Source organism: Phaseolus vulgaris, chromosome 8 (genome assembly GCF_051622355.1).
Source record: "Phaseolus vulgaris cultivar YP4 chromosome 8, ASM5162235v1, whole genome shotgun sequence".
Classification (NCBI taxonomy): domain Eukaryota; kingdom Viridiplantae; phylum Streptophyta; class Magnoliopsida; order Fabales; family Fabaceae; genus Phaseolus; species Phaseolus vulgaris.
In genome coordinates, this window is record NC_143505.1 from 640,670 (window position 1) to 656,009 (window position 15,340).

At 30.8% G+C, this 15,340-nt stretch overlaps 2 protein-coding genes across 2 annotated transcripts; one reads left to right on the forward strand and one right to left on the reverse strand.

The window, feature by feature from the left end:
• Positions 1-826: 826 nt before the first annotated feature.
• Positions 827-3,091, reverse strand: LOC137824356 (Nucleic acid-binding, OB-fold-like protein). The gene is made up of 2 exons (XM_068629985.1): positions 2,381-3,091; positions 827-1,021 (listed from the first exon to the last, which is right to left on the reverse strand). The coding sequence occupies exon 1, from the start codon at positions 3,015-3,017 to the stop codon at positions 2,400-2,402; it is 618 nt and encodes a 205-aa protein (XP_068486086.1). The 5' UTR covers positions 3,018-3,091; the 3' UTR covers positions 827-1,021; positions 2,381-2,399.
• An 8,253-nt stretch (positions 3,092-11,344) lies between these two features.
• On the forward strand, positions 11,345-12,887 carry LBD40 (LOB domain-containing protein 40). The gene is made up of 2 exons (XM_068632089.1): positions 11,345-11,806; positions 11,964-12,887. Exons 1-2 carry the CDS (start codon positions 11,617-11,619, stop codon positions 12,680-12,682), a joined length of 909 nt encoding a protein of 302 aa, XP_068488190.1. The 5' UTR covers positions 11,345-11,616; the 3' UTR covers positions 12,683-12,887.
• Positions 12,888-15,340: the final 2,453 nt, after the last annotated feature.

Genomic DNA, 15,340 nt, shown 5'->3' on the forward strand with positions numbered 1-15,340 from the left:
CATATTAGAAAAGACTTCAAAATTATGTAATCTGAAAACTAATCATGTCTTTGGAAAAAGACTTTTGGATTATGAAATCCAAAAACTAATTCCGAATTTAGAAATTACATAATCCAAAATACTACGTAGGGACATTTTTGGAAATACCAAAATTTATAGAGGTGAGAGAATAACATGGTGAGAGAATAACATGGTGAGAGAATAACATGGAGATGCAGGAAGAAACAGTCATACTCTAAACTACCGTTCAATGGATTGATAGATATGTTAGAGTTTTGGAGGTTTTTACTTTTTACAATCGTAACTATTCTATCTTTATTTGTGAGAGTGTGGAAAGCAATAGTTTGAAATTCTGTTTTCAGGAGTCAAGCAAAGGAAATTTCAGTTTTGGGCTACTACAGAATATTGCAACTAAGTAAAAAGTTATAGGTGAAGGTAAAGTATCTAAATTTCAAAGTTAAGACAGCATAATCTACAATGGGATTATAAATTGACAATCAACCCAACAAATTTGGATTCAACCCAACTTTATGCATTTGTCACGAGAGCAGACCCAATCCAGTTGATTAAAACTCGATCGAATGAAAGGAAATGTGCAGTTATATTGAAACAATGAGCACAGAAATGGGACATTAGCTTTTGTCACGGGAATCCATCTAACTCTTTCCTTCTAGTAAGAAAATTCACATTCAAATTTTACTATTTAGAGTCAACGATAGCTTACATGATCACTCACTATCTATGTATATCTATCTAACACAAACACTAATATAACGCGAGGATACATATAATCTCTAAAATGTGAAAATAAAGACACAGATCTATATATTATATAATTATTAATTATATAAATTGATAATAAAGATTTATGCTGCTTAAGAATTAATGAGGGAATACTTTTTTAAATTCAAATTATGGCAAAAGAAAAAGTTGGAGTATGGCAAAAGAAAGAGTTGGAGAGTATGGCAAACGAAAACAAACTCGAGAGGAAATGAAATTATTGCATGGTCCATGAATTATCCTGTAGCAAAGATATAAGGTTAGTCAAATTATTATCAAATGGTGATGCTAAAGCTCTACTATATGCTCTTAACTCGAAAGATTTGCATTCTAACTATTAGTCTAGTAACAAACATGCAATCCAACCATTGATATTAGAATCAAAGTAACAACTTCAATCCCTAGTGAAACAATTATCAAGGGGGAGATTTTTGCATCAATTGTTCCTTGAGAGAATTGTATCCTAACTATTATTAGCCATAATTTTTTATCAACTGAAAAAAAACTCAATGCAACAATTGATATTATAGTCAAAGTCACAAATTTGATCCCAATGCAACAATTATTGACAGGAAGATTGTTATGAGTTGTATCAATTGTCTCGAGAGAGGCCAAGTAATAATCGAAGAATTTGATTTATAACACAACAATACAATTGTTGAGAGAAATTGTTAGTTAATACGTTATTAAGTAGAAAGAATCATGACTATTAACTATATCTTATAACTTTTAGCCTATTGATAATTGGTTCAATCCAACAAAAGATAATTTACAATAATCCCACGGTGACAACACCCCTCACCATGAAAATAAGATTTTCAGGATACCAATCTTCGAGCAAAAACAATCCCCGAAATGTATCCCAAGCTGTAATCAGTGCTTAAATTCTTAAGTAGATAAGAGGCTTGATAGAATTATTAAAATAATTACAAATTTGTAAAAGATGTACCCCTAATCTCCTATAAAATATAATATATATAATCTAATACCTGAGAAAAAAAAGTGTTAGGTAAAATCCTCAACAACAGAACCTCAATAAATCCAAAGCCCCAAACCGACAAGTGACAAACCCCCACCACCTCTCAAATTTAAAATGGGAAGCAAAGGGGTGAGAGTGAACTTAAATTGAAAAGGAGAAACAGCTATAATCATCTCCAGCTAAAATATTAACTCACAAACTAGGAGAAGTGCCACAAGCATGGTTGACTTGTTTCTAGTAATCCCAAGTACGAAGCAGCAAGACTTTTCCTCAATAGCATATTCACTCAAAACACAAGGATGGAATGGAAATGACACAGCCATCTGTTCTGTACTTCAAATTTCATAATATTGCGTACAACAATAAAATAACAGCTACCAGTCATTATTTCTGTTCCAAAGATACTGATTATTTGCAGTTCAGAAAAACAAAACTAACCATTCAGTTCCTACCCCTCTCTCGCTTTCACTTGCGCTACCAATCAGAATCAGAGCAAATAAACTGAACACTACTCATCAATCCAAGCCTTACGCATCAACATTTAGAGAAGCACAATCTCAACTAACAACTCATCAGCCAAAACCAAAATTAAAAAAGCAGAGAGACAGAAGTTTAGTTTACAGTTCAAAATAGCATCAACTCAACGCGCGATGCTTTGCCACGAGACCGCCACTTTACGTTTGTTCCTATGCGCCCAACCGTCGCTATTCCTTCTCCAATTCCGAACCTCCAACGTCTCCTCCCCTTTCACGCGCGGCGCAAAGAACGGAGCTCTCGCAGCGGCAACCGCGATCCGAGGCAATGCGAGGGAAGAAACCGATTCTAATTCCGACTTCGTATCCCGTCCCTTGGCCTTGGACGAGAACGCAGACAGGAAAACGTCTCTCGTGGAGGTTCCAACGCGCGGCAACATTGAATTGAGCGCGAACACGCCGCGAACGCTTTTAGTGTCAGTGACGGCGGGATCGAGGGGGAGGAGCTTGGATGAGCCAGCGCTGGCAGCGGCGCGGCGGTGGCGGTGGTGGACGCCGTGTAGCCAGCGAACGAGTGCGATATTGGAAGAACGGTTAGGGTCGTACTCGATCCGTTCGACGACACCGAGGGAAGAAGTGGTGTTCCGTTTGAGATCGACGGTTCGTTGCGACCGCTTAGCTCCGCCGCCTCTGTGAAACGACGTTATGCGCCCCGCCGAGTTGCGGCCGGCGGTCTTGCTGCTTCCGAACGTGAACTGCCTCAGTGCTCTCTTCACACCAGACATTGTTTCTTCTTCTTCCTCTTCCAACTTCAAAGTTAGGGTTTCTGATTTTCCACGATGTTTTCTTCAGGTTTTGTTATTTAGAAAAAAAATAATAAATTTAAATCATTTTCAAATCATTTTAATGGAAAGCTATAATAGCTCAATTTAATTTTTCGTGTTGGAACAACACTCACGTTTTCAAAATATAAAAAATTAAAATTAGTAAAACAAAACTAACTTTTATCCAAATTAACAAAATATCTTAATCACTAAAACTAAAATTACAAAAAAATATAGACTCTTGTGTATATTATAAATATATATATATATATATATATGTGTGTGTGTAATATGTAATAATAGAATAAATCAAAAAAATTCTTGTAAGAAAAATAGAATAAATCAATTGAAATAATAAAAGTTAAATACATAAAATATAAATATTAAAATAAAGAGTTGGATTTTGCTATTATAAAAAGTAAATTGGACAAATGGGTTGGTTAGCCCATCATGATATTGGCCCATCGTATAAAATTTAATGGACGTCATTGCATTCTACAGCCCACTGCACTCTCAAACAATTAAATTTTTAATTTTACCTTTTAAAAATATATGCATTTTGGAACACAAACAAAATATATTTGTATTTCATGCCCAATCCAAAATATATATATTTTCTGATTTTTTTTGTAAATTATATAATATAAAATTAATGTTTAATATAATTTATTTATTTTAATAAAAACCTTTTTTTATTAATAATATTGTCATAAATTAAATTTCATTAATAATATAAATTTTAATTTAAGAACGAAAAATCTAATTACATAAGATACAGAAAAATATTTAGGTATTATATCTTAGTTGTCTAAGATATAAGGTATAATACATCATAGTATCATTTTATGTTGTAGTACCTTCAGAAACATGCTCATAATTAATCATATTGTACGAAACTAATTACATGTTTCGGTCTTCATCATTTGACCGATCGATATCAAGGTTCCCAATACCAACCAACAATACAAATTCAATTATGCTTAGTTAGAGTAAGTAAAACATTAACAAAAATATTAACCATCAAAGTTTATTTCGTAACAAATTAAGTTTAATTTTAATTGTTGTCATTATTTACGATGTTAGTTTATCTTACCTAACATGATTTTTATAAGCTCTATTTAATTAACTATTTAACCTATAGCAAAACTTAAATAAAGTTACTTGGATGTTGTTTTAATTCCACATAATATTATTTTAGAGGACAAATAATTTTAAGTGCAATTAAATATGTAACATTAGTTAGTTTCATAGTAAGTTTAAAAGATATCAAAACTCTAAAAATACATGAAAGTCTTATCTAGGAATTAATACTAATTAAAACAGTTACTTATGTGACGAACTGAAAAAACTATAATCCAATTAAAAATAATAATAACAACATTATCCATAAAAATATATAAATGTGTCCATCTAAGAAATAATATAGACTAACTTAAACTAGGCATGGGTTACACTATTAAACACTTTAACAACTTGGAAAAGATACAAAAATATAAATAAAAAACGAGTCATATTTTTTAACTTCATACGTGGTCTTCTAGAAAAACAACAATTGAAAAAACGGATATCATATATTTTATACACTTGCACAAGTATGAAAGATCAGAATATATAATTAAAATCATACACCAAAATATATTTTTCATATATTATTTAAAAATATAATATTAAAAAGTGAATTTTAAATTTAACTTAATTTTATAAAATCAATTTATGAAATAATATTTATATCCGTTTATATACTATAAAATGTCGAGATTCCCAACATAAAAAAGAGTTCAAGACTATATATCTATAGTGATTGATTATGTTTCGATAGCGGATAACCTAATAAACCTAACATAATCTCACTAGGATAGACTCTAAATGACTCTGATGACATATTAAGACGTAAACTTTAAGTCTAATTCAATCTTATGAAATTGGCTTATAAGACAATATTTATAATATATAAAATATTTTTATATCTAATTAACGTGAGATTTCCCATTAAAAGAAACATAGTGTTTCAATATAGTCTCACATAGTCGAGATCGAGAGCAGTTTATATACTATTTCCTCATATAATTTATTAAGATGTCTTTTAAAGACAAAATCGTGATGAAACACCGACCTTCAAAACAAATACCTTAAATCGAGTGATTGACCATAACAAGTATTTTTCAAACTCGAATAATTAAAAGGCATGACAATGGACTCATCATCTTTAGTGAATAAATAACAAAAATGAAAACAGAAAACATTTGACCTTCACATGAAAGCATCTCAAAGGAAAAAAAATTGATGGAGGATTTAAGCATTTAGCAAGATCGAAAAAGTTGAGAGAAGTTAGGAGTTGAAGTAGATATTGTAGTAGAGTTGGTGAGGTGGTGACCAAATCCAATCCACTACAATTTTGGTTAACATTAAATAATGATGATTAATGATGAAGGTTTTCCCATTAATGAAGCATTAAATTCAATGAACATAGATTGAAAATAGAGTTTGGTGGGAACCACAGAAACCCTTTGTCCAGGGCAGAATCGCCCATAGGACTGAATCCAAACCAGAAACCAGTCATTGGTTTTCTACAAAACCAGTGTTAGCAACAATAATCAATTATTAATCAAGTAAACTAAATTAAGGGATAGTTCCCAAAAACCAGGAGTTAAAGTGCATAGAAAGAGAGAGATAAAGGATGAGATTCCAAATAAATTGGCAAACATCTTTGCATTTTTTAAAGGCAACAATTCTGACATTCCAACCTAATATACTTAGTAATTGCATTCATTCTATTGCATGAACCACTTTAATATCCTTTTCACACGTGCCCTTTCTAAACTAGTTTTATCACCCAATCATGCTTTTTATACTATTTTTTTATATATTAAAATCTCTAGTTAAGTGAGAGATTATATTGAACAACAATTAAGACAAAAATAAGTATTCATGATACCCATAACTAATCTAATTACCCACTTTATCTATAGGAAGCATTGCAAGATGCTTTATAAGTAAGAAACTATTTGGTAAAAGGATATTTTAATTTTCCTTCTTAATTTATCCCTTTTACTTAAAAGATTTAATTTTAGAATGAATTGATCTTTCACTAATATTGTAATTCTCTCAATATTCTTTTTTGTTTTGTTATTTTCAAAATATAGTTTCATATTGTTTAGAAGTCAAAGTTAAAAACAATTTAAATATACTTTATTCTTCAAGGCGCTTTTTAATGATAAAATTGTGATGATACATCGACCTTCAATGTGGACAATATCTTGAATGTGGTTATTGACCTTAACAATACTATCTCTCGAACTAAACGTATTTGACTCGGTCGGTTGATCATCCAATCCAATACTAGTTCGTTTGATTCTGACCGGTACACCTCTAAAACTTTTTCAATAATTTTTTAACCTCTAAAACTTTTTTCAATAATTTTTATGACAAAGTGAAACTGAAAAATAAAAGATAAATTTTGGAAACAAAATAAATAACATAAAAAAATTAGAATGTTTGGCTAGGTTGTACCTTTGATTTTCCTCAAAATCGGGAAACTGTGTTGTCATACTTTTCCAACTAATTTTGGGTTTGGATTTATTGTTTTGACCTTTAACTTCTTTTCATTTTTTCTTCTCATCCTTATCTCATACTCTTTTTTGCATTCACCTTTACTATGGAAAAGATATTTTCAATAGTATTAAGAAGTTACTTTGCCAATGACCATGACATATTAAACTTTTCAATAAAAAACCCACTCAAATTATTACTGTGTAAGTTTAATCACATTTATATATTTTTTAAATATATTTAGAGGGTAAGTAGCATTTTACACATTTTTTAAATGAAAAAACTATTTACAGAGTCAGATATTGCATGACAAAAATTAATTATAACTACAATTTCCTATTTTAATCCTGAAGAAACTTTTATTTATATGACAAAATTTTGAGTAAAAAGTAGACAATATCACAAGTGATATCACTGAATCTTTGACTTTAGAATTAGGGAGTCTGGACTACACATAGGGCACTATTTCACCCCATAAAAAAATCTTCCACTAATCAAAAGAAATAAATTTAATAACAATTTATAAATATTCTTATTCTTTTAAATTTGCTAAAGTAATTTCTTAAAAGAATAAAATGAAAGAACAATTAGTGAAACTGATGAACTTAGTATATATAATAATATTTTTTTATAATCTTGATATTAAATATCTCATCAAAACTCGAATCTTCCACCACTTGTTTAAAATGAGAGGTAATATTTTAGAAAAAAAGTGAAATACTAAATCAAATAAATTTCATTAATAAATAAGTTAAATGAGTAATTGATAAAATATAAGACTAAATTGATTTTATTTATTTAGTAACATCATGTGCAATATGAACAGTGTTGACCATAAATTGTTAGGTTACAATCTCCAAAATTAAAATTAAAATAAAGTGAGTCATTGGTTGACACACTTAATAAATCCAAAATAAATAAAAAAGTGAGTTATTGGATGACATACTTTCAAATAAAGAAAACAAGAAGTGAGAAAGAAATTGTATACAAATCATACAAATCTTCCTTTTTCTTTCTTTCTTTCCCTAATTTGGATGACTTTAAGTTGCAACTTGCTTCCATCTTTCTATAATATCTATTTTTTCAACAATAATAAAGTTAGCTTCTATGAATAGAAAAGACATTTATAAATCCACACAAATGCTTTTCCTATTAGAAAAGTGGTTGAAATGAAAAAAAAAAATATAGTAAAAATAGAAGAGATTGTTTAAATTGATAAAACTAAAATAAAACACAAAGAAAAAAAATTAAAAAAATATAAATCATGTCCAAATGATGACAAGGTATTATCTGATTTAAAAGTAAATGTTCCGTCACAATTTTATCATTAAAAAATATCTCAATAGATTAGAGGAGGAAAAAGTATATAAATTATCATCAACTTCGACTCCTGATTTTTAAACATACTGAAACAATGAAACAAATGTATTTGTATTAATGAAAGTATTATGTAAAAGTTAAAAACCCAAAAATATTTTACATTAAAAACTAAAAAAAGTTAAAAAATTGAAGTATTATTTGAATAATTAATATAATTTTTTGAACCTACTGAAACTTGAGTCAATGTAAATTAACTTTTAAAATTTGCCACACAATTCTAGTGAAAAATTCTTTACTTATGAGTTTTTCAAAGTGGCAATGTTACTAGATAGTTTAAGGTTTAGTGTGCAATGTTAGTGTATAAGTGTACATTCCTGAATAATCAACAAGAATACATAAATTTTTTATGTTGTTTTTCTCTCTCTCTGTGTCTTGTTTCTTTCCCGAGACACACTTCGTAAGAATTGTCGTGAAGCAAAGTCTCATAATTTATACACTTTACATGGTCAACTATCACCTTTGTTAAGTACATGAATGTCACAATTCAGAAGTAAGTAACAGGCACTTTCCACTCTGATTTGTTTTGACTGAACATGGAATAGAATCATGCTTGTGCTGTTTTCTACAAAAAATGGTTGTAATAATATTAAAATTTAAAGAAATTAAATTCTTATAAAATATCAAATACCTTTTTGGTGTATGGCGTTTTAGTAGATGAAGATTAAGTTAGAAAATATATACTCATTAAGTAAGTATTATTAATTGTTTTTTAAAAAATAGGCAAGCTAGAGCTACTAAAAAATCAAAGCTTCTTAAATGACTATTCTCACTTTTAAACAAATGTGACACACAAACTTTAATAAATAATAAAATGGAAGTGATCACTTTTTTAATTGCATTGCAGTCAACAATCTTGGTGTTGTTATTAATTATTGTATTATTAGGCTTTATCTAACTCTTTACAAATATCTTATTAATTATCATAAGAAAATATAATCAAATAAACTTTATTTTTTCATAGAAAAAATTACAAACTTACGTATATACATGTATATATAATATAATACATAAGATGAAATCACTCAATAAAAGTTATTGTTTGGAAAAGTTTTAGAAAATCTTTTCTAAAATATAAATATGGGACAATTCAAATGAATTTCACTCAATGAATAAGGTTGACCAATTATTAAACTTCTCAATTTTAAAAAAAAAATTTTGCTCAATAAACAAGTGATCACCAATTTTTATTACTTGTAATATTTTATATTTTAAATAACAAAATATGGAACATATTTCGTGGAACTCATCTTAACTTAAAATAGTACAATTTAAACATCATAGTAAAGCTTGTTAGTCCAAGCATACTCTCACATACAATAAAAAAAATATAATTATCCTTAGTTTCATAATTTTACCATCATATTATGTCATATTACATCCTAAACATAGATGAACAAATTCACCATTTTTTTCACTTCCAAAATTTAACATCACATTCATATAACATTATTAATTAGAAATGCATATCAAGAAACCAAAATATTCCAAACCTAAAATCATTTTAAAAAAATTATAAAAAACAATAACGTATACTATACATATAAAAACTCAAAAACTCAAAGCACTGTAAATATATTATCAAACAAAACACATTTTTTTTTTCACAAAAACTCAAAGCAATGTCACAAAATCACATGCACGTTCATCTACCTCAATATACTACAAAATTATAATCAACATCCCTTACCTTTATAAGTCATATACTTACTTTATCGTCGGAGTACAATCGACAGGTAGGACTCCCTCTGTTTCAACAGAGCTGCGTTCCAGCATTCAAAGGGAAGCACAAAATCTACCAGAAGTAGACGAAGCTAGAGTTTAGAGTCGACTGACGACCAAGTCAACCAGAAAAACACAATTTTAAATAGAATACAACTAATTTAAAGAGAGCTAGTTATATGACCTTTTAATTAATAACAAATAGATTTAATAAAACTGTCCAAAATCTTAGTTAAAAAAAATATATTTATTTGTGATACTTAAAATTTGTTAAAAAAAATACTGAACTAAAAGAATATTAATAAATATTAATTGAGATTCAAAGGATAAGATACGAGACAAAGAACTAAAATTTATAAAATACATTTTTATCATTATTAACAAACATACTAATTTACAAATATGAATGTACAAGAAACCACTTAACCTTTAAACCAGAGTAATTACTATGATAAGTTTATAATTCATATGTGTCATTTATTTCATATAAAATTTTCCTATTATCATTAAAATATAATTATGTCCTTATACATTTGAATTAAATTATTTTTGAACAATAAACTAAATGAGTAAAATTTAAATGAAAAATGAATAACGAAAGCAAGATATTATAATCACTTAAAGTAGCTATATTTAAATTTGAGGACTAACTTTTGAAACCTTTATTTAGACGATGAAATTGAATATTTCACCTATTATTTTATCAACATGAATTTTCTCAGCAGTTGCATCATTCTTGAATAAATATTAATGACCAATTTAATATTAATGGGCGCCATTAGAAAGAAACATGGATGAAGAATGTTGAGAGATGTTAGTTTGAAAGATAGTGTGTTAATGTTTTATTTTTACAGAAGGGAATAAATAAATTTGGAATAATGATATATTTTTATATAATCACATTAGAATTCTTAATATTATTATTTTAATAATTTTTTTTTATATTATTTAATTTTAAATTTATATTTTATTATATATGTGTATAACTTTAAGAATTGTCAAAAGTCTTATTTACTGAAATAGTGTTGGTGATTTTAATTTTGGTAAAATTTGGATCTCATGTCCAAAACCATTGGCTTTAGTGCTTTTCCCTTTCATCACCCGCGCCCACAGTCATGAGACCAAAACCGGAAACCAGTGTCCGGTTTTCAGCCAAAACCGCTTTCCATCCAATTCCAGAAAACCAGGAGTTTTTTTCCCCTTTTTCTTGTTTTTAATTTTCATTCAAAAACCGCTCTTTGAAGAGAGATAGTGTTGGTGGATGGATCCTCACTCCACAATATGTGGCGATTCGACCGCACTCTGTCACCTGACCGTGCCCGCCACGCGCCACTTTCTTCTCTCCTCAATTTTTGTACCCATTTGCATGCTCTTCTACCTTCCCTCTTTTCCCTTTCACCCTCTCTCCTCGCGTGGCAGATTCCGTAATATTACCTTACTTTAAAGGGCACTTCCCAAGTGAACAGACCATGGAGAAGCTCTGTGGCACTTAAGGGTTATCCCACGTCATCTACGTCCCAATGACTAAGGGATGAGTGTCCCTATGATTGGGAGGTGAGTGCACGCGCTGTTCATGAGGGTGGGATTGTGACGTGGTAAACCAGCTGTTTACTTCCTCGAACTCCAACCTCTTTGAACGTGGAAACCATGGTTTGGCTTTGTGTGTTGGTGTTGTTATTGTTAAATAAAGCACTGGTAATACTATAAAACAATTCTTCAGAAACAACTGCGTTCCCCACAACCCAGTACCTGAAAAATCCACTCTCTCTCTCTCTCTCTCTCCTTAACCCACCAACAAATATATACCCTTGTTTTGCTCACTTCTATGATCACAATCTCCCACAGAAAATAGCTTCTTCAATTTCACCTCTTTCTTCTCCTTTCTCCAAGATTCTCAATTGGGTCTTCGAAAATGCGGATGAGCTGCAATGGGTGTCGAGTTCTGAGAAAAGGGTGCAGTGAGAATTGCAGCATCAGACCCTGTTTGCAGTGGATCAAAAGCCCAGAATCTCAAGCCAATGCTACTGTGTTTCTCGCCAAGTTCTATGGCCGTGCTGGTCTCATGAATCTCGTTAACGCAGGCCCCGAACATCTTCGTCCAGGTTTGTGCCATTTTCCTAAACTTTCTTTTCAGGAATACAAACTCCCACAACGAGTAGAATTAGAGTCCGATAAAGGTTTATAAAGCCCAGCATGAACTGGATTTTGATTGTGTACATGGAATTCACTGAACTTGGGTTGTTTCTTTGATCTATGCAGCGATCTTTCGTTCGTTGTTGTACGAGGCATGCGGTCGGATAGTGAACCCGATTTACGGTTCGGTTGGGTTGTTGTGGTCGGGGAGCTGGCAGCTGTGTCAAGCCGCAGTTGAGAACGTCTTGAGAGGCGCGCCGATCACGCCGATCACGTCTGAAGCGGCGGCGAGCGGGCGGGGCCCGCCGCTCAAGGCGTACGACATACGCCACGTGTCGAAAGATGAGAACTCCGCCGCGTCGAACGAAACTCAGCAGCAACGAGTCAAGACTCGGTCTCGCGTCAGGCGTCCACTCGCCAACGCCAACGCCAAGCCCAAATCCACCTCCAACGATAACAACGGTAACAAGGGAACCGAATTGGGTCTTTCTGAACCGGGTTTGATGACATGCGAGTGGACCGAAGAGGTGTTGAATCGATCTGGCAGTCACGATTCGTCGCTGAGCCACCAGTCTGAGGCGGCGAATGCGGTGGAGAGCGAGAGCATGGTGTCGGTGGAGACGGCGGAGACTTCGATCCTCTTCCGAGATGAACCGGAGTCGAACCGGAAGCTCGTGCGACGAACCGATGATGTTGGTTTGGAGCTTACGCTGGGGTTCGAACCGGTTTCACGTGCGCAGCACGTGGTTCCGGTGAAGAAGAGAAGGATCGAGTTGAAGGAATTTAGTGGTTCGGCTGAGAGTGAGTCGTGCAAGATGGAGCTGGGGCTTGAATGTTCGGCTTGAGCGACTCGTGTTTCGGCTCAGTTTTGATTCCATCGGCTTTTTGTATGTGTTTGATACCAGAGATCAGAACCGTTTTGTTTTTTTTTTTCTTTTTTCTTTTTAATAATCTTTTTTTCTTTTTAATAATCTTTTTTCTTTTGTAATTGCGGTTGTGAATGCGGTGCAGTACAATCTCAAACATGAATGAATGGCAACTCTTAAATTATGGAAGAGGTGCATTTATTTAGAATACCTTATATTTCAGAACTTAAAAGACAGTGTTTTGTTCATAATTAGATTAAAGTGCTGTATTCTTTAAGAATTACAATGTTCAATGCTTTTTCACCGTATTTTAAACAATAAAAAATTAAAAAGGTTTCGGTCTGAGAACTTGTTTATTACATTAAAAAGACGTAAGAGGGTTTAAAATTGTTTTTAATTGCTTAAAACGGATGATATTTTTTAAAATCTTTTCTAAAAGTATAGTTATGGACATTTGGGAGATGAAATAAATTTTAATTCTTTTACAATTACTTCTTAATAATTTCCTTGAACAAATAAGTTTGCCTAAATTCTTTAATTTAGTCTAATTATCCTTACATCTCCATATAATTTTTAATTCTAACATTATCTTTTGGAGTGTGGAAAGTGTAGTACCTTCATTGGTGATTAAAATAGGTTTTGTGATTAAAGTAGGTTTTGTGACGTGTGTACTGATACTAATTGTGTTGATGGTTAATTTGTGATGGTAAAGGTAAGATGGTTAATGTTTAAGGTAAGTTTTATTAGTGATTAAAATAAGTTTTGTGATGTTTGTAATGATACTAATTGTGGTGGTAAAGGTAAGTTTTGTGATGTTTGTAATAATAAGTGTTTAAAGGTAAGTTTTGTGATGTTTGTAATAATAAGTGTTTTTTCAAAATAATAAAATTCTAATAAAACGATTTTTCTTGACAAGCATGTCATACATCTCAACTGTAACATACATGACTGAAAGGTGAAGTTTTGCAACTAAAATTATTTAAAAAAAATAAAATTATCCTTCATTTAAAATTATTTAAAATATTAAAACTGACTTGATTTACATTATCTCTTCATAGTTCAAAGCCCAAATTTGGAATATTAGAATTCAGGGTAATGGGAAATTAAGCCTTCACTTGTTGGATTATGCGTTTAAATAATCCAAAGTTAAAATTATAAAATTACAAAAATTAGAATACAAAGTTCACATTTTTCAATTTAGAAATATTTTTTCTTGATTCATAAATGGTTTTGCTTTCTAATTGTACAAAAATTCAGACATAACTGACTCAAGTCGGACATCAATAATTTTGAATTGTAGAATTCGGATATAAATAACTTAATTTAAACAAAATGGTTTTTGATTTTTTAATTCTAGAATTCCGCCCTCACTTGTGTGCGTAAATTAGTAAGTCTGACTTATTTTTTTAATTTTGATCATATAAATAAATTCCCCTTTTTATTTTTCTGTTTCCACTATCATAAATCATTTATCTTAACCTTATAACTTAACGTAAACTTTGTGATTCGTGAATTAATTTGGTAAAATGATTAAAACTTTAAGATACGGAAAATTATCTACAGTTTAATGCAAACCATCACACTATTGTTGTACGGATAAATTGTGTAGAAATCAGTAATTGATGGAAGACAAATATTTATTAGTGTAATTTCTAACTCATTTGTTACTTGAAACTTGTATGAGTTATATTCCCTATTTAATAATTTATTTTCTTATGATTTCATAGTTTTTATGACAGTACCCAAATGTTGTAACTATTGTCACCAAGTAAGGATGAGCCCAAAGAATCAACCGGGTCACTCTCTGTCGGGTAGGCCATGGGCCCATATACTCCCATGCTCAATAATTAGTTTTTTTCTTTTCTTTTTGCACCCCTTATTTTTTAAAATGATATTTTACCTTTTCCAAAATGACTTCTACATTACCTATTATAGAGATTTACCTGTTCTCGAACAAGGTTGGAGTCAAGAGAATAATTGCCTTTCCTACCTCTGCTTGAAACGATCTTCGTGCTCTCCTTTAGCTACTTTATGTCTCCGTGAACTCCAAGCTTAAATGATATCTGTAAAAAACATTCTGACGTTCAAGTGAGATTTTGGTATTCGACACTCGACACTATTAGTACTAGGTGATGACGTACACGATTCTTGGAATCTGTGCTTAATTTATATGATTATCATGAACCATTTGTTATTGGGACGAATTAGAATTTTTTTTATCATGATTAAGAGTGTATCATTTAATGCTTTATAGCTCATTAGTGTCGTTAATCCATTGTTAATGATTTTTGTCATGTCGATCTAGATCATATATTACAATATTGAGGTGTCATACGGTCCGGTACATTATCAGGACAAGCTTTTTGAAATTTTCAAGAAAAATTTCCAAAAAAAAAGCTTTTTAGAACGTATGAAACTTTCGAGAATGTATGTGATGTTTTATGAAATGGACTTTTTGGAAGAAGATTTTGGAACAAATTGTGTAGAATATATGAGAATCATTTTATAACAAAATTTCCAAAACAAACTTTATTAATTATATATAATACCTTTTCGAACGAGTTTTTTTAAAACAAACTATCAAGTAAACCTATTTGTTTTACTCTCTTATTTTTTTCGTGGTATGAAGGAGAGTAT

What these genes read in the sequence shown, in the direction of transcription:
- LOC137824356 (XM_068629985.1), bottom strand. Translation starts at nt 3,017, where the DNA reads ATGTCTGGTGTGAAGAGAGCACTGAGGCAGTTCACGTTCGGAAGCAGC.
- LBD40 (XM_068632089.1), top strand. Translation starts at nt 11,617, where the DNA reads ATGCGGATGAGCTGCAATGGGTGTCGAGTTCTGAGAAAAGGGTGCAGT. An exon ending in CCCCGAACATCTTCGTCCAG is followed by an intron (nt 11,807 to 11,963) that starts GTTTGTGCCATT and finishes TGATCTATGCAG; the next exon opens with CGATCTTTCGTTCGTTGTTG.